Source organism: Pseudonaja textilis, chromosome 3 (genome assembly GCF_049901715.1).
Source record: "Pseudonaja textilis isolate UNSWEBS1 chromosome 3, rPseTex1.2, whole genome shotgun sequence".
Lineage (NCBI taxonomy): Eukaryota > Metazoa > Chordata > Lepidosauria > Squamata > Elapidae > Pseudonaja > Pseudonaja textilis.
Window position 1 is genome coordinate 108527093 of NC_141992.1, and position 19343 is coordinate 108546435.

A 19343-nucleotide genomic window follows, 5' to 3' on the forward strand; every position below is an offset into this window, starting at 1 on the left:
CCACCATTTGTTTTAAAAAAATCTATACTGTTTTTTATTTTAAAAAATAACACAAATAGGACAGTTACAGTTAAAAAACAAACAAATTTTAAAAGAAACAGCAATCAATACAAGGGAGCCAATGACTAATCAAATTCAGAGAGGAATAATGCCCACCAAAAAAAAAAAAAACCCTGTCCTCATCACATAGCAATTAGTTCATATCAATTAAGAAACTGTTACAAGATTACAAGAAAAGGCAAGTGCTAAGATAAAATTTTGACCATGGGAAAATTATAAGCTTATATTGAGATAGTAACAATCAGTCATTTTGCATGGGACTTTCCTTGAAGACAATTCTATGATTTCAGGTAGTGCAGAATGCTGTGTTGGCTATTTTTTCATGGATGTGATCAATGTTTTATCACACCTATTCTTGGTGATTTGCACTGGGTGCCTATTGCAAACTTATTTCATAGTATTGGCATAGATTTATGATCAAACTCTCCCAAGAGCTAAGTTCAAATCCTCTGACTACATGTACATATCTGACTTGTTTTCTTGGCAATAATGCAAAAGGGCTTCCTTCTTCCAGCATATCATCTTGCCAGACTAAGATATAGTCTTGAGATTTCCTAATAATTTGAAACCCTAAACAATATCTGCTCAAATATTATTGAAATGCATTTCTTGTTATCTACTGGCCTGACATTTGTGGTGACAGCAGTAGCAATAAAAATGATGATCACAATGATGATGACAACAACGACAATAATAATGATTGGCAATGCCTGGAAACAGAAAAATAGAAGAGAAAAAACTAGAGAAGATAACAAAATAAAAAGACATAGAAATAGAACAACTATGGCAAAGGTAAGCAAGGGTAGTACCAATAATAATAAGGTGCCTTGGATGAAATTCCAAAACAATCGGAGCACCGCTTGAAACATCATTGGCATTAACAAATTTTCCATCAATCAATTGCAAAAGGCGGCTTTACTCAGTACATCCTGCAGTGATATCTGTAACACCCACATCTGCCTGTTCCAAGTCCTTGGTAAGGACTTGATAGATAGACAAAAATGCCAAACCCAGTCTCAACATCTGGCTGACTGTGCAATTAACAACAACAACAACAACAGATAATTGAAGAAGAAAAAAGGGCTTTGAAAGAATATCTGAAGGATGATGAAGAAGATGCACTGAAGTTAATATGCCAGGAAGGCTTCCTGAGACCAAACTGGCCTACAAGAAAGACCAAATGAAGAACAGAATGGAGGCATGGGAAGACAAAGCACTACATGGCCTATACATTAAAAAATAGCAGGGAAAGCAGATAACAAGAAGACCTGGCAATGGCTAAGAGTTAAAGAAAGAGACCGAGGAATTAATTCTGGCTGTGCAAGACCAAGCCCTAAGGACAAATGTATACAAAGCCAAAATTGAGAAGACAGGAACAGACAGTAAGTGCCGCCTACGCAAAGAAGCTGGAGAAACAGTGGACCACCTGGTAAGCTGCTGCAAGAAACTGCACAAACTGACTACAAGCAACAGCATGACAAAGTAGCAACTGTTAGATCGAGTAGATCGGGTTCATTGAGACGCGAGACACAAAGTGAACTTCAACTCTTTATTGAAGTATACAGTTTCTTACAGGACCTGCGAGCCGCATGGCTTTTCTTATACAGCCGGCCGGCGGCTCGGTGGCCAATGACAGGGCTTTGAATCTCTCACGATTGGCTCGGCCAATCGCGGAAGGTTCTCGGCGCACCAATCGCAGTGGTCAAGTTAGCCAATCAGATTGCGGTCCATGTGGACCAATCAGAATTCAGGTTTTCAAGAATGTTAATATAGAACAGCAGCAATGGTGCATTAGAAGATCTGCAAGAAATATCATTTGTCTGTAGCAAGAACTGATAAAAAATAGAAAAAGTCATAGAAAATGAAAAAGTTAAATTGCTCCAGGACTTCAGAATCCAGACAGACAGGCACCTGCCACATAACACTCTAGACTTGACAGTTGTAGATAAAAAAGACAAAAAAGTCTGGATAGTGGATGTGGTAGTGCCTGGAGACAGCAGAAGAGAAGAGAAAGAACTGGAGAAGATAACAAAATACAAAGACCTACAAATAGAAATAGAACAACTATGGCAAAGGCAAGCAAGGGTAGTACCAATAGTAATAGGTGTCTTGGGTGCAGTCCCAAAACAACTGGAGTACCACTTGAACACCATAGGCATTGACAAATTTTCCATCAGTCAATTGCAGAAGGCAGCTTCACTTGGAACAGCTGTCAGCCTCAAGATCTCTTCGGGTACCCTAACTACTATCTATCTCATTTATTTCTCCCATATCTTCTCTATTGCTAGGCTTAATTCTTTCGGCTGTCATTAGCAACGGGGGGAGGGGTAATTGTGGGGGGGAAGAGAGCTGGAGGTGTTTTGCATTCCTTTACTGTGGGCAGAAAAGGAGGGGGTGTATGATTTCTTCTTTTCAACTTTCCATTTCCTTGCTAGCCTCTATCCCTTTTTGCACAGCTGCGAAGTCTTATTCAAAATATGTCAAGGTCAACAGACAGAGGCCTCATCACCACCTGAAGATGCCCACATGATCATATTCAGAACTTTTAATTGGAAGAGACTTCTGGATTTCGGGGGGTGGGAACAATTCCATTTCTTTGTATGTGTGATCTGCGCGCCAAATTCTCAGTTTCGGAATTCCATTTGTAGCTTCCTTTTCATTCTCCAGTAAAAGGATAACTTTGCTCTGATCCATGGAGTCTGGGTATTTCTTTCTTGGATTTTGAAAGGAGCACACATTGACATTATTCCGAAACTCACCATCAGCCCATCCGGAGAAAACACCAATTTTTCCTCCGAGGGGGTTTCACATCATGTCATCTCCAGCCAGCAATGAAGATGACCAGGGAGCTGTGGGGGGGCAGCCAATGCTGTTACCAGAGATGCCAGCCGCCGACTTGTTAGCTGACCTTACTCTGGAAGAAACTCCAGCTGAGATGCCCAGATGGTCATTAGGAGTTGGATGGAGAGATCCGGAAGACCCCCCCCCCTCCTGGAATCACTGTAAGTCGAAGTGGTGCGAGGGAACGGCTGTGGCAAGAGGGGGAGGAGATGGAATGCAGGCTGGATCAAGCCGGGAAAAGCTTTAAGGATGCCTCTGATAAACCCGGCAGGGCTCCAATATATGAGGGGGAAGGGGGAGCGAGTTCAGCCTGGGGAAGTCGGGCTGCCACCACCCCCCTGGCCCAGCCCACGCCAGCGCAACAACCAGCCACCGCCCGGGGAGCCCCAGCAGCGGGGGTAATGCCTAGAAGACGCCACCTGCCCTCCTTAGATGTGAAGTTTGGAGGAAATCCCAAGGACTTGGGGTTTTTCCTGGTGCAGGTTGGAAGCTATATGGCAGAATATGAAAGGGAGTTCACCTCTGAAGCAGCCAAAGTAAGATGTGTTACCAGGACCCTGGAGGGGATGGCAGCTGACTGGGTGGTGACTTTGTATAATGATAACTCCCCCCAACTGCGAAGCCTTGATGTTTTCATGACTGCTTTGAGGAGGAGGTTTGAAGACCCTCTGGCGGAGAGAAGGGCCAGGATCAGAATGAAAACCATAACTCAAGGGGGAAGATCAGTTGCTGACTACACCCAAGAGTTCAGACAGCTGGCATATCGCATCCGAGGCTGGTCCCAGGAGGCTCTAATAGAAGCCTACAAAGATGGCCTAAATGAAGAGGTATACCACATGTGCATCTCCAGAAGGGATCCACATGACTTGCAGTTGTGGTACCTGCTAGCGGAAGAGGTGGAAATAGATCTAGCCCGAAGCAGATGCAGAGGAGGCCCCGCATGGAGCAACCTGCTCCCTCCCCGGCTCCGAGAGACCCCTAAACCCCGAAAGGGAGGGGTGATGACAAGGGCCAAATCTACTGCCTGTTTTCGTTGTGGGAAGGAGGGCCACCGGATTGCGGATTGTCGAGTCAAACCAGATCCAAAGAAGGGACAGGGCCCAGGAAGGAAGCCCGAATCCTCCCCAACCAGGCCTCACGAAACTGGGCTAAAGATAGGGGAGGTTGTAGAAGTCGCTCCCCCAGCGGAAAAAGAGCTGGGACCTCCGACTCCTCCCGACGAGAGCGAGACCAACTCGGAAGACGACATCCCGGTAAGTCCTAACCGGGGCCCCCTTACCATCCCAATTAAGTTAAGGGTGCCCACCTCGGGTACCGAGGGGGAAATGCTGGCCTTATTGGACTCGGGGTGCACGAGGTGCCTAATTAGCATGAAAGTAGTTAAGGGCATGGGCATTGGACTGAGAAATTTGAAAATGCCCATATCCTTTTGCCAATTGGATGGGTCTGAGGCGGGAGGTTGCCCTGCACGTTTTATAACGGAGCCCTTAGAGATGACCATGGGAACCCACAGCGAGACCCTGTGTTTTATTGTGGCTCCCGGGATGGAACAGTCCCTAATCTTGGGATTGCCCTGGCTTCGGAAATGGAATCCCCAAATGAACTGGAGAGAGGGGTGGATACGGATTCGTACTGACCAACCTCCGGGAAGGGAGGAGCAACCCCCCCTGGAAACTGGGGAGAATCCCCATCCGAAGCCCCAAACCCCTGCTGAGACAGCTTCCACGGGGGCCGAGCGCATAGAAGGGGAGGAGAAAATCCCGAAAGAGTACTGGGACCTAAGAGAGGTGTTTAGCGAAGAGGCCTCCGATGAGCTCCCTCCCCATTGGTCAACCGATTGCAGCATTGAATTTCTACCGGGGGTGATGCTCCCGAAACCAAAGATGTATTCGATGACCCCAAGGGAGTTGGAGGAATTGAGATCGTTTATCGACAAGAACTTGAAATGAGGTTTCATCCAACCTGCCAGACCTCGAGTGGCGGCCCCTGTGATGTTCCGCGAGAAGAAAGATGGCTCCAAGCGCTTGGTGGTGGACTATCGAAATTTGAACGCGGTGTCCGTGGAGAACGTGTACCCCCTTCCTCTAATGAAGGACATGTTAGCCCACCTGGCCAAGGGAAAGATCTTCACGAAACTGGACTTGAGGGAGGCTTACTACCGAATCCGAATTAAAGAAGGGGACGAGTGGAAAACTGCATTCAACTGCCCGATGGGTTGCTTCCAGTTCAATGTTCTCCCGTTTGGCCTACAGGGGGCACCAGCCATTTTTATGCAAATGATCAACCAGGTGCTCCACGAACATTTATATAAGGGGGTTTTGGTCTACCTGGACGATATCCTTATCTACACGGAGACTAGAGACCAACATGTGAAACTGGTACGGTCCGTGTTGCACAAACTGCGGGCTGCCAAATTGTACGCCAAATTGTCCAAATGTGAGTTCCACCAAGAAAAAATCGACTACCTGGGATATCGTATCTCACCCGAGGGTCTCGAGATGGACCCGGAGAAGGTACGAGCCGTATTGGATTGGGCCCCACCGAGAACCCGAAAACAACTTCAAAGTTTCCTTGGATTTGCCAACTTTTACCGGCAATTCATCCCATGTTTTGCTAAAATAGCCATGCCTATCACCAACCTCCTAAAAACGAAGGGAGAAGCGAAGCCAAAGCCCAGCCAGCCGTTGAGTTGGTCCATGGAGTGCCAAGCCGCTTTTGAGAAGCTAAAAAGACTATTTGCTGCAGAACCAGTGCTAAAGCATCCAGACATGGATGTCCCCTTCGTGATCCAAGCTGATGCGAGCGATGTGGCTGTAGGAGCGGTCTTACTTCAGTTAAACGAGAAGGGGACACTACAACCGTGTGCCTACACCTCCCGTAAATTAACTGACACTGAACGTAGATGGGCCGTCTGGGAGAAAGAAGCTTTTGCAGTCTGTTGGGCCCTAATGACCTGGAGGCATTTTCTGGAAGGCGCAAGGCACCCATTTGAGGTATGGACTGATCACAAAAATCTGGAGGCTTTAAAAACGCCTCGGAAATTATCTCCTAAGCAAGTTAGGTGGGCCCAGTACTTTAAGCGATTCAATTTCTTCCTGAAATACATCCCAGGAGGAAAGAATTTTATGGTGGATGCTTTATCTAGAATGCCTCAATACAACAGTGTTCGAAAAGAAGTGATAAGTCCGATTGTGCCCACCACACAGCTGGCTGCACCAGTGGTCACCAGAGCGCAAAAGAAAAAACAAGAGGCAGATCTGTCCAATGACTTGAACGAATGATTTAAAGAAGCTCTGAAAACAGATGAGTGGTTCCAGGCAAATGTGAATAACTGCACCGTTAGAGATGGGTTAGCCTGGATGGGTGCGAAGCTGTATGTACCAAAAACACTGAGGAGCCAAGTGTTACAACAGACTCATGACTCCAAGGCAGCGGGTCATTTTGGTTTCGTGAAAACCTTACACCTGGTGAAGCGGCAGTTCTGGTGGCCCTCCTTGAAAAAAGACATTGAAACTTATGTAGCAAGCTGCCCAGTTTGCGCTTCAGCCAAGAGACCTCCTGGAAAGCCGCCAGGTCTGTTGCAGAATGTGGCCAGACCAACTGCCCCTTGGAAGGAAATCTCTATGGATTTTATAGTAGATTTACCTGAGAGTGCTGGGCACACAGTCATCTGGGTGGTGACCGATTTGTTTTCCAAGCAAGCATACTTCATTCCTTGCTCCAAGATTCCCTCGGCAAAGTCGTTAGCCAAACTGTTCATTATACATGTCTACAGACTGCATGGTGTCCCTGAACGTGTGATATCAGATCGAGGGGTTCAATTTACTTCAAACTTCTGGAGGGAATTTTTGAAGTTAATAGGCTCCACCCAGGGTTTAAGCTCTGCCCACCCCCCCCAAACTAATGGGGCCTGTGAGAGGACTAACGGGGTGTTAGAGCAATATCTCCGGTGTTACATAAATTATCAGCAAGACAACTGGGTGGATCTACTACCTTTTGCAGAGGTGGCGTATAACAATTCTGTCCACAGCAGTACTGGGTTTACCCCCTTCAAAGTGGCCACGGGGCAAGATTTTGTACCCATATCTGAACTCCTTCGTGAGAAAGCCAATATCCAGTCATTGGATGACTGGATATCTCAACTTCAACTCAATTGGCCAGTCGCTCGTAAAGCTCTGGACGAAGCACACCAATCCCATAAGAAGTTTGCGGACAAGAAGAGAGCCCCACAAAAGTCGTATCAAGTAGGCGACAAAGTATTCCTCTCAACCAAATATCTGCAAACCACTCAGAAATCAAAAAAGTTAGGTCCTAAGTACGTGGGGCCTTTCCCTATTGAGCGAATTGTGAATCCTGTGACGGTTCAATTGACTCTACCAAAAACTCTTCGTCGCATTCATCCTGTTTTCCATGTTAGCCTGCTAAAACCCGAACATACCTGTACATTGAGACCGACCCAGACTGATCCCCCCGTCCCATTGTTGATTGAGGGTGAACAACATTTCGAGATTAAAGAGATTTTGGACTCTCGGAAATGGAGGGGTCGTCTACAATATCTTGTAGCCTGGAAACATTTTCCCCCCTCTCATGCTGAGTGGGTGAATGAAAAAGACGTTAGGGCCCCTGAACTGCTAAAGAAATTTTATACTAAGTATCCTGATAAACCATAAGAATGTATGCAATGCTTAACGTATCTTTTTATTCTCTCTTACAGGGACTAATGTCCTTTTTCTAGGGGGGTCCGAATGTCAGCCTCAAGATCTCTTCGGGTACCCTAACTACTATCTATCTCATTTATTTCTCCCATATCTTCTCTATTGCTAGGCTTAATTCTTTCGGCTGTCATTAGCAACGGGGGGAGGGGTAATTGTGGGGGGGGGAAGAGAGCTGGAGGTGTTTTGCATTCCTTTACTGTGGGCAGAAAAGGAGGGGGTGTATGATTTCTTCTTTTCAACTTTCCATTTCCTTGCTAGCCTCTATCCCTTTTTGCGCAGCTGCGAAGTCTTATTCAAAATATGTCAAGGTCAACGGACAGAGGCCTCATCACCACCTGAAGATGCCCACATGATCATATTCAGAACTTTTAATTGGAAGAGACTTCTGGATTTCGGGGGGTGGGAACAATTCCATTTCTTTGTATGTGTGATCTGCGCGCCAAATTCTCAGTTTCAGAATTCCATTTGTAGCTTCCTTTTCATTCTCCAGTAAAAGGATAACTTTGCTCTGATCCATGGAGTCTGGGTATTTCTTTCTTGGATTTTGAAAGGAGCACACATTGACAACAGCTTCCATCCTGCAATGATATCTGTAACAGCATCAAACATCCAAATTTGCCTATCCCAGGTAAAGACTCGATAGGTAGACAAAAATGCCAAACCCAGTCTGAACATCTGACTGGCTGTGCGATGAATAATAATAATAATAACAATAACAACAACTATGACTATGTGAACTAAAATACAGAAAACAAGAACATTATTAAAACAGAAGCAAAGGCAGAATATAAGGAAAAACAGCTAGATAACAGATTAAATAGATGGAAAACCATAGCTTTGCATGGACAGCATTTGAAAAATATTTAAGGAAAATATGATAACAACTTAACATGGGCATGGCTTAAGATGGGAACTATCAAGAAAGAAATGGAAGGTTTAATACTCACTGCTCAAGAACAAGCATTACAAACTAATGCCATGAAAGCAAAGATACAAAAAACCACCGACAATCCAAACTGTCGGCTTTGCAATGACAAAGTTGAAACTGTTTCACATTTAATATATGAGTGCAGCAAAATTGCGCAAACTGATTACAAAGCTAGACATGACCGAGTTGCTAAACTAATCCACTGAGCATGATGTAAAAAATATGACTTACCTGTATCCAAAAAGTCATGGGAACACAAAGTGGAAAAAGTTGTTGAAAACGAGAAGGTGAAGATCTTGTGGGACTTTCGAATACAGACACGTCATCATTTAGAACACAACATGCCAGATATCACAGTCATCAAAAACTGAAGCATACAATTTATTGATATCACTGTACCAGGAGACACCAGATTCAAAGAAAAAGAACTAGAAAAAAAATCACAAAATATCGTGACCTGGCCATCGAAACTACCCGATTATGGACGAAACATCTGACAGTGATACCTGTTGTCATCAGGGCCCTTGGCATGTCCAAGAATTTTACACAGTACATCAAGAAATTGCAGCTTCCTGCAATAACACCAGCAGAATTGCAAAAAAGCTGCACTACTCGGAACATCAAAAATTTTAAGAAAATACTTGGTTGATACTGGCAGCAACCTGTATCAACCATCAGTGCCAGTTAATAATATTTGTGATACATTTTTAAATTACCGATTTAATAATTAACAATAATTAATTTAACAATTAAATTTACATCTCTGTACCAAATGAAACAATAGAAATAAAACGTATCTGAGATCTAATCTGGGTTGGTCAGTAGAGCTTTTGGACTTGTGCAGGATCCCATTCTCAGGGAACTGATTGGATCAGATTGGGTCTTGCAACATTATCCTGGGACACGTATATTTGTCTTCATTTGTAAAATGTAATTATTTACTTGCAAAGAACAAAAAAGAAAAAAAATTCAATATTGTAAAGTTAAAATCATTTTTGGGAAGAATGTGCTTCCTTATGTTTTTCTAACTCCTGAAATCTATGTTTAATTTTGAAGACAAGCACTATTCACCAAAATCAGGAAAAAACAGGAAAGGGATGTTTCCTTAAAACATTTTCAATTAAAACTTCGTTGTTGTTTCTGAGCTGCTTGAGACAAGGAATATCCAACAACAAATCTTCATAACACCAGGAGTGGAGCTATTTCCAAAAGTTTATTATTGATGGTTAAGGCCACTTCTCCACATTATCTATGGTACTATATATATTATTTATATTACAAGTAGTACTTGCTTAACCACTGGTTGCTTCGTGACTGATGGACCTCCCCACACTCTACCTGTGCTCCAGTGATGGGATTCAAATTTTTTTACTACCGGTTCTGTGGGCATGTCTTGGTGGGCTTGGCAGGGGAAGGTTACTGCAAAATCCCATTCCCTCTCCACCCCACTAACCTGATTTCCAGCTCTGTTCTCCTGTGCAGGGCAACAAAAGAAGACCCAGCTGATCAGCTGGGACTCGGGAGGCAGAGAATAGATGGGAGTGGGGCCAGTCAGAGGTGGTATTTGCCGGTTCTCTGAACTACTCAAAATTTCTGCTACCGGTTCTCCAGAATTGGTCAGAACCTGCTGAATACCACATCTGCTGTGCTCCAATTTTTAAGTTCTGATGTCCACAAACACACCTGTGGTTACGTGATTGCATTTTGGGTGTTTTGCAACAGGCTCACATTTACAGCTGTTTGCTGCATCCTGTGGTCACATGACCACAGTTGGGTTTTTTTTTTGCCTGTTTCCATTGCTTTCTTCCTGCTTCTGGCAAAAAAAAGCCTCATTGAGTGGCCATTAATTTAATGACCACAGTGTTCACTTAATGACTGGAGCATTTGCTTATCAACCATGGTGTTCACTTAATTACTGCTGTAAAATTAGGCACACTCAAGAGGTGAACCCCACTTATTGACCTTCACAACTTATAACCTAATTCAATTATGGTTTCAAATTGAGGACTACCGATATATTGAATCACAGGATTCCAGCAATAAACAAACATAAAAAACCCATCATCTCATCACCTTCTTTTAATGACCCCATAATCCCTTGTGGAGTGGAGTCTGGGCAACTGAATGGAGCTGAGTGTTTACTGGCTGGATGCCCTTCCTGTAGCCAATGCGGAGTTATATTCAGCAGATATATTCTCATGTGCCCAGAAAGAGAAATATCTGCCTTTACCTAGGATCAAACTCACAGCCTCTTGATTGTGAGACAAGAGCTCCACCTCTAGGCCACTGCACCACTAAAACATAAAAACCCATAATCCCCCATAACATAAATTAAATTAAATCAAATTAAAATTCAGTTTGAAAACATCATCACACACAGAATAAAAGAACTGAATAATTATTAAAGTCAATCTTGGTGTCCCAGTGGACCATCACCTAAGTATGAGGTGGCAACAACCAAACAAGCTAATGCAGTTCAAGGTTGCATCAACAGAGGAATGGTGTCAAGATCACAAGAAGCGACAGTACTGCTCTATACTGCACTAGTGAGGCCACATTTGGAATACTACATCTAATTCTGGTTGCCATGATAAGAAAAGATGCTGAGAAAGAGGGCAGAGAAGAGTTACAAAGATTAAGGGAACTGTGTATGTATAGTGTAACGAAGAGAAGGATTGGGGGCGGGGGTGACATGATACCTGTCTTCTAGTACTTAAGGGGCTGTTACAGAGAACAGGAGGTTGATTTGTTCTCCAAAGCTCCAGAGGTTAGGACAAAAAGCTGTGGAAGCTTGTAAAAAAGAGATTCAATGTGGAATTAAGGAGAAATAGTTAGAATAATTAATCTATAGAATGGCTTGCATCCAGATGTAGATGCTCCATCACTGAAAGTTTTCAAGGAGAGATTGATTTGTCTAGAACAGTATAGGTATAGAGCAGGGGTGTCAAATTAGATTTCATTGAGGGCCATATCAGAGTTGTGTTTAACCTTGGGGAAACTGGAGGGACATGGCCAGAGGGCATAGCCAGCTCAACATCACTCATGTTGGGGGTGCTGGTGGTGGCCCGAGTGCTCTACCAGTAAAAAACAGGCTCCTGAGCTCTGTTTTCAGCTCCGATGGCCTCCTGCAACCCTCTGCCAGCGAAAACAGAGCTCGGGAGGGCCACGTACAGCCCTCCCAAGCTCTGTTTTCACTGGCAGTCCTTTGCTGTATCCAGGGTGACCCCATGGGCCAGATCTAAGGACCACACAGGCCAGATTGAGTTTGATAACCCTGGTAGAGAGTCTCCTTCTTGAGAAGGGGTTGAACTAGAAGACCTGCAAGGTCCCTTCCACCTCTTTTTATTCTGTATTATAGATCCCTGAGAATACATAATAAGAACACTCAAATAATGGTTAGGTATTTGGAGGTTCCATGCTGCTGAAATCAGGTATAGTTCCTTTTACCACCTTATCTTTTCTGTAATTTTTAGATATATGGTTAGATGGCTTCCAGGCATAAAGACAAACTTCAACTGAATTTTCTTTTGGGCTCAGAGGTTCCCTACAGGCTACATATAGATATTAAATAAAAGGGGAAAGAATCTTGAGTCCCATGCATCTCACAATGGAGAGCCCTAGAGCTTGAGGAAGGGGGATGCACAACTTTGCTTCAAATCTGGTCATACCATTCACAACTCCCCTGATCTATCACCGTGACACCTCTCTGGGGATTTTCAGAATCCACAAAGGGCAGAAATATAGTCTGCAGGAGGATGGAATTAGTGTCACCACAAAGCCTGTCCCTTCTGCAAGACTATTAGGCTCAAATATATTCTGTACAATGATGACTCAGTCACCTTAATAGGACATGCCAGGTAGCTTGTGAGCAAACCTGAGTGGTTTTATCTTCCAGATGCCCAACAAATTTCTCAGGATTCAACAACCATTCTTTTACCCTATTCCCTCCTTAAAAGGGCATGAGATCACTTTAAACAAAGAGGTTGGAAGGCCAACTATTCGAGAAGAAATTTTCCCTAGCAGATGACACAATTTGCTGAATGTTCCTATTACCCTTATTTATTGTCACTAAGATCAATGGATTTTCTAACTCATTATTAGATATGTATGACTACGATGAGCACACCGAAAAGAAGCTATAGTATCTTGAATAACTTCTGACAGCCATACAGTTTCAATTTGGTAAAAATTCAACTGAATGTGAACTTGGTTGTCTACACCTTAGTAGAGGGCAGATTGTAATAATCAAAGGAAACTGATATATAGTCTTTTTACTTCATAAATTGTGTAATTGGAATATTACCCCCCTCGTCTCAGTTAGTGCATGGTTTGCCATGAGCTTTTATGATTTGTACCTCACCTTAATAGCAGTAGATGTTACTTATTTTTTTGTCATGCAAAACTAATAAAGGTATGTATCTACCATGATTATTGCAACTATTATTACTATTAGAAGACAAATACGTGACACCAGAATTCCCAACAAATACACGTGCACTGAGCTTAAAGTCACACTATTTTGCATTCGGAATACTGCATCTAGTTTTGCTCATCACAATCTAAAAAATGTTGAAACTCTAGAAAGAGTACAGAGAAGTGCATCATAAGATGATTAGGGGGCTGGAGGCTAAACCAATGAAGAACGGTTGCAGGAATTGGATATGTCTAGTCTAGTGAAAAGAAGAACTAGGGGTGATTTGATAGCAGTGTTCCAATATTTGAGGGGCTGCCACAAAAAAGAGAGGATTAACCTATTTTTGAAAGCACCAGAAGGCAAGAAAATTCAACTGAATGTGAATTTGGTTGTCTACATCTTAGTAGAGGGCAGATTGTAATAATCAAAGGAAACTGATATATAGTCTTTTTACTTCATAAATTGTGTAATTGGAATATTACCCGCCTCGTCTCAGTTAGTGCATGGTTTGCCATGAGCTTTTATGATTTGTACCTCACCTTAATAGCAGTAGATGTTACTTATTTTTTTGTCATGCAAAACTAATAAAGGTATGTATCTACCATGATTATTGCAACTATTATTACTATTAGAAGACAAATACGTGACACCAGAATTCCCAACAAATACACGTGCACTGAGCTTAAAGTCACACTATTTTGCATTCGGAATACTACATCTAGTTTTGCTCATCACAATCTAAAAAATGTTGAAACTCTAGAAAGAGTACAGAGAAGTGCATCATAAGATGATTAGGGGGCTGGAGGCTAAACCAATGAAGAACGGTTGCAGGAATTGGATATGTCTAGTCTAGTGAAAAGAAGAACTAGGGGTGATTTGATAGCAGTGTTCCAATATTTGAGGGGCTGCCACAAAAAAGAGAGGATTAACCTATTTTTGAAAGCACCAGAAGGCAAGAAAAGAAACAATGGATGGAAACTTAACAAAGAGAAAAGCAACCTAGAATTAAGGAGGAATTTTCTGAAGTGAGAACAATTAATCAGTGGAATGGCTTGCCTCCAGAAGTTGTGGATGCTTCACCACTGGAGGTTGACAACCATTTGATCTCTAAGGTTCCTTTCAACTCTGTTATGTTATTATTCTAAATAGATACAGTTGAAAGTTGTAAACAAGGGTCTTCAATTTTTATACTACATTCTACATTTCTCTTGCAAGAAAACTGCAGGGACTTGTCCAGGTGGTTTCCAAGAATCAGATAGGATTGCAGTGGTGGTGGTGGGGAATATACAAGTAGTCCTTTATTATTTCTGACCACAATTGACCCTAAATTTCCTTTGCTCAGCAAAGCACTTGTTAAACGAGTTTTGCCCCATCTTGCAACCTTTTTTGCCACAGTTATGAAATAAATCATTGCAGCTGTTAATGAATCCTCCAGTCATTAAATTGACTTTACTTGTCGGAAGCCAGCTGGGAAGATTACAAATGGTGATCACATAACCCCAGGACAGTACAATGGTCATAAATACATGTCAGCTGCCAAGCCCCTGAATTTTGATTACGTGATCATGGTTGAAAGTGTGAAAAAAAGTCATGTCACTTTTTCCAGTACTGTTGTAAATTCAAATGGTCACTTAGCAAACCATTATAAACCGAGGACTATCTGTAGTTTATTGCTATACCTGGAAATGGGATAATTGGGATTGCACTGTCAAGTACATTAAAAGCAGATTCAGATTCAGCGGGTTTTCAGCAATTATTTTGTTTGCTACAGACAAACAACAATAATGAATCATCCTCACATGGTGAATGTTGACAGATCTAAGAAAAATAACGAGCTGTCCAACCTTGATATAATTAAGAACCTACCTTACTGCCTAATTAAAACTCTGCCTATATATCACCACATGGTTGGCAAATCCAAGGCTTGTATAATTGTTCTACTGTCATTGATATTTTACCTCATTCCTCATTTATCTCAAACCATGAAGGCCTTCTGATACTTCCCTATTACATCCTATGCTCTCTTTGAATCCTATACTTCTAAGTTAACCCAAATCTGAGAAGTTTCACACGGACCTGATGCTCACTTTTTGAGAGATATCTTTTAAAAATGGTTTTGCTGCTGAACGTATACAATTGAAGTAAAGAGCTAATCCCCTGAGGTATCCCTGTAAAGTAAAATGAGATACAAAGCACAGTCCTGTTTTATTCAAAGGTTTGTTCAGTTGATTTCCATGGAACGTGGTTATATTTATATTTAAGAAATAGTGCAACACTGGATCTGCTGAAAATTCAGTATATTTCTCCAAGTTAGAGAATGGAGAATGTGATATGTACATTAATAGCAAAGTCAATGAAGTTTTGTATAGCAGAGAAATTAACATACATTATGATAAACAAGTGCATATAAGGACAAAAAAAACAAGTGTATATAAAGACAAAAAAATCAAAATGATTTAAAACAATTACCTTACCTGAATCGCTATTAGATCATCATTATTTAAATTTAAATCTTCACGAGATACATTTGGATTCTTTGCACTACAACCTTCTTTAATATACAGAGTATCTGAATCATTTGCTGTGGAAATATTAAAGTGATTTCTCTTAGAATCTGCAGTCAGAGAAACATCATGGCAGTAAGAATGAAGAAATGCTTGAACTCCGTTGATGCCTACAAATTGTGATGCAGGTACATCACTGAAATTTATCTTCTCAGATTCTACCTTTGATTTTCTCCATCTATATACCCTAATTGCCAGTAGCACAAGGAGAAAGGTAAAGAATAAACAGGAGACAAAAGCCACAACAGTCCCTAAGTAAAAAGTGAGATCTGTTTGAGGATCTACAGGAGCTGAGATGTTGCTCAGATCTGAGAGGATTTCAGGAAAGCTGTCAGCCAGAACTACTGTGAGAGTGATGGAGGCAGAGAGAGGTGGTTGGCCGTTGTCCTTCACTAAAACCACCAGGATTTGCTTCAGGGCATCTTTCTCCAGAAAAAGCCGAGCAGTCCTGATCTCACCCGTGTGGAGTCCCATGGTGAAGAGCCCTGGTTCTGTTGCTCTGATCAGCTGATAGGAGAGCCAGGAATTCTGGCCAGAATCTGCATCTACTGCCACTACTTTAGTGATCAGGTGACCTGGCTCAGAAGAGCGAGGGGCCAGTTCTATTCCAGTGGAGCCATCAACAGGAGGAGAGGGGTACAGGATCTCTGGCACATTGTCATTCTGGTCCAAGATGTAAATAATAACAGAAACACTGGAACTGAGTGATGGGGATCCACCATCCTGAGCCTTAACTTGAAACTGAATCTTCTTAAAATTTTCATAATCATATGAGGCTAATGCATAGATAGCTCCTGTCTCAGAATTAATGGAGACATAAGATGAGAGATATGATTCGGTTGTCTGGTTTCCAGTGATAGAATACCTTATTACTGCATTCTTTTTCCAGTCTGGATCATTTGCTTTTAGGGAACATATCAAAGCACCCATTTGGTTATTCTCTATGACATAGAAAGGATAAATTGATTTCTCAAACAATGGAGGGTTGTCATTTGTGTCTAAGATGTATAGTTCAATTACTGTGGCTGTTGAGAGAGGAGGTATTCCATGGTCAGTAACCATTATAGTTATATTAAAAGCTGGTATCTGTTCTCTGTCTAGGGTGTTATCTGTCATCAAACTATAAAACCCATCGGAGGACTTATTTAATTGGAAAGGGAGGTTGTCTGGAATGGAGATTGTGATTTCACCATTGACTCCAGAATCTCTATCTCGTACATTTAAAATGGCAATAACAGTTCCGGGTGGTGAACTTTCAACTACAGAATTGGTGACAAACGTAATTGCTAGTTCAGGTGCATTATCATTCAAATCTGTAATGAAGATAACAACCATTGATCTATCAGTAAAACCTCCCCAATCTTTGGCTTGTACTTCAAATTCATAGAAAGTTGATTCTTCATAATCAAGATTCCCAATGAGTGTAATTTCCCCCGTTGTGGAATTAAGGTGAACTATGGGAATATCTAGTTTTGTAGTCCTTTTCAGGAAGTATTTCACCTCTCCATTAAGCCCTTCATCAAGATCAGTGGCATGTACAGTAGCAATAATAGATCCTTTAGGAATATTCTCTTTGACATTCACTTCATAGATTGGTTGGCTGAAAACAGGTGCATTGTCATTTGCATCTAAAACAATGACTTTGATTTCTGCAGTGCCAGTTCGGATAGGATCTCCTCCATCACTAGCTGTAAGGATTAGATTATAAACAGCTTGTTCCTCTCTGTCTAGAAATTTTTCCAGTATCAGTTCAGTATGTCTGAAGCCATTTTTTCCTATTTGTGTATCCAGAGAAAAATGGCTGCTGCCTCTGAGTTGATAGCTCTGTATAGAATTTGTTCCCAGATCTGGATCTTGAGCTTCAGAAAGAGGGACCCGGAATCCAGGTGTAGATGCCTCACTGACTTCCAACTCTTGTTCCCATAGAGGGAAATGGGGAGCATTGTCATTTATGTCAGTAATTTCCACCTCAATTGCATAAAGCTTTAATTTACTTTCAAGAAGAATCTGGAACTTCAATATACACTTTTCTACCTGTCCACATATTTCTTCCCGGTCAATTCTCTCAGATGTTTCTAAATGACCACTGTTGACATTAAAAGCAAAATACTGGATCATACCTACATTGAGAATAATGCGGAGTCCATTTTCTAAAATCTTCATCCCCTCCATTTCCAGGTCCTTTGCAATATTTCCCACAAAAGAGCCTTTGTGCATCTCCTCAGGAATTGAATAATGAATCTGCCCAGAAACCATCTTGCAAGCAAAAATAATAGCAAGATATTGAAGGACCCCCTTTTTACAGCTGTAGGTTTGTGTGTCTTCCATTCTCTCGATGAAAACAGTTACTTCAAAGCCAAATGGAAAATGCACCTCTTGGTTTTTAGATTGTTCTTTCACATACTTGGTAAATGTACTGTATGTAAAGCATAGCAACACAGGACTCTTTTGACTTTTGATTTCTTTTCCTTCCTGGTGAACAGTGACACCCAGAGGCTCAGCTCAGAATGACAGAAAGCTTTCTACCCAAGTACTGTTTGATCATTGCTACTAAAATTTTTGAATAAAAGTGAAATCATATCTTATCTATTATATAAAGAAGCCTTTGAAATAAAGATGTAAGGGGGACTTTATGTTAATTTCTATACTTTTCTACTATATACAGGACTTATCTATTTTTCTCTATTCAATCCAACAGAAGGGAAGCTGGAAGGGCATTGTGATTCCTGTATTAAACGGACTGACTAGAATAAATATTTTGTAGTTTACCAAACAATGCCATCCAGTGTGTTTTAGAAGAAGATTAGAAGGAAAACAAGAATTGGAAATTGCTGAGTGCTTCTTGTTTAATTGAAGTTAGTAAAGCCAAGAATCTATACAAACATTTAATATGAATAGCTTGGTATACATTGCATTCAATTAATGTTTCTCATCTTGTACCCAAAAATTGTCTTCTCCCCTGTCAGGTTCCTCATTGTAGGGCACAAAGAAGCAACAATTACACAGACTTCAATAAGCTATTTTAATGGACAGATTATAAGTAAAGTACAGAAATTTGGAACCTGCTCCTGTAGTCATTATTATTAGAGGATTCATAAAGATAGTCTTTTTGAATATTCTGAATCTCTTCTTCCTAAAAGCTGAATTGTGCTGGCCTTTCTCCCAGAATTATTAACAAACTCTTATCCCATCTGTGAGTTGTTTATGTCTAGTATAGTCTCATTTCTCTGTCAACTTCCCTACAGTCCTACACATTCACCATTTTCCCATTCACTTCTCCTTGTCTTCCTTTCATCCCAGAACTTTCCTTCCTTCCTTCCTTCCTTCCTTCCTTCCTTCCTTCCTTCCTTCCTTCCTTCCTTCCTTCCTTCCTTCCTTCCTTCCTTCCTTCCTTCTTTATTTTCTCAACACTAGTCATCCGTCTCATGCCTCTAAATCTCATGATTTCTTGTTTACTATTTCTATTCTATTCTGTTCTATATTTTTTGCATACACATTCATTGTCTTCAGTTCCAACCTTTCAAAAGAAGAATGCTAAACAAGTTAATAATATAGATATACCAACACATCTATAAAAAGCTGATTTTTTTCCAGTTAAGTATGAGTGACAACATTAATAAGACAAGAGGCTCTAAAAGGTTGTACTGCCATGTACCACTGATAGATAGGATTAGTTTTTTTCATTACCTTGTCATTGAAAATTCAAGAATCTGATTCAAATCTAATCCAGTTTAATTAAAAGTAAATTGAGAATTACAGGGGTTTTGGAATGTAAGACTGACATATATTTTTCAATATAAGCTATGCCTTTTGAGTTTTAT

At 41.5% G+C, this 19343-nt stretch overlaps 1 protein-coding gene across 1 annotated transcript; it reads right to left on the minus strand.

The window, feature by feature from the left end:
• Positions 1 to 15423: 15423 nt before the first annotated feature.
• Positions 15424 to 17778, minus strand: LOC113436457 (protocadherin gamma-A4-like). The gene has a single exon (XM_026700890.2). It carries the CDS (start codon positions 17776 to 17778, stop codon positions 15424 to 15426), a length of 2355 nt encoding a protein of 784 aa, XP_026556675.2.
• Positions 17779 to 19343: the final 1565 nt, after the last annotated feature.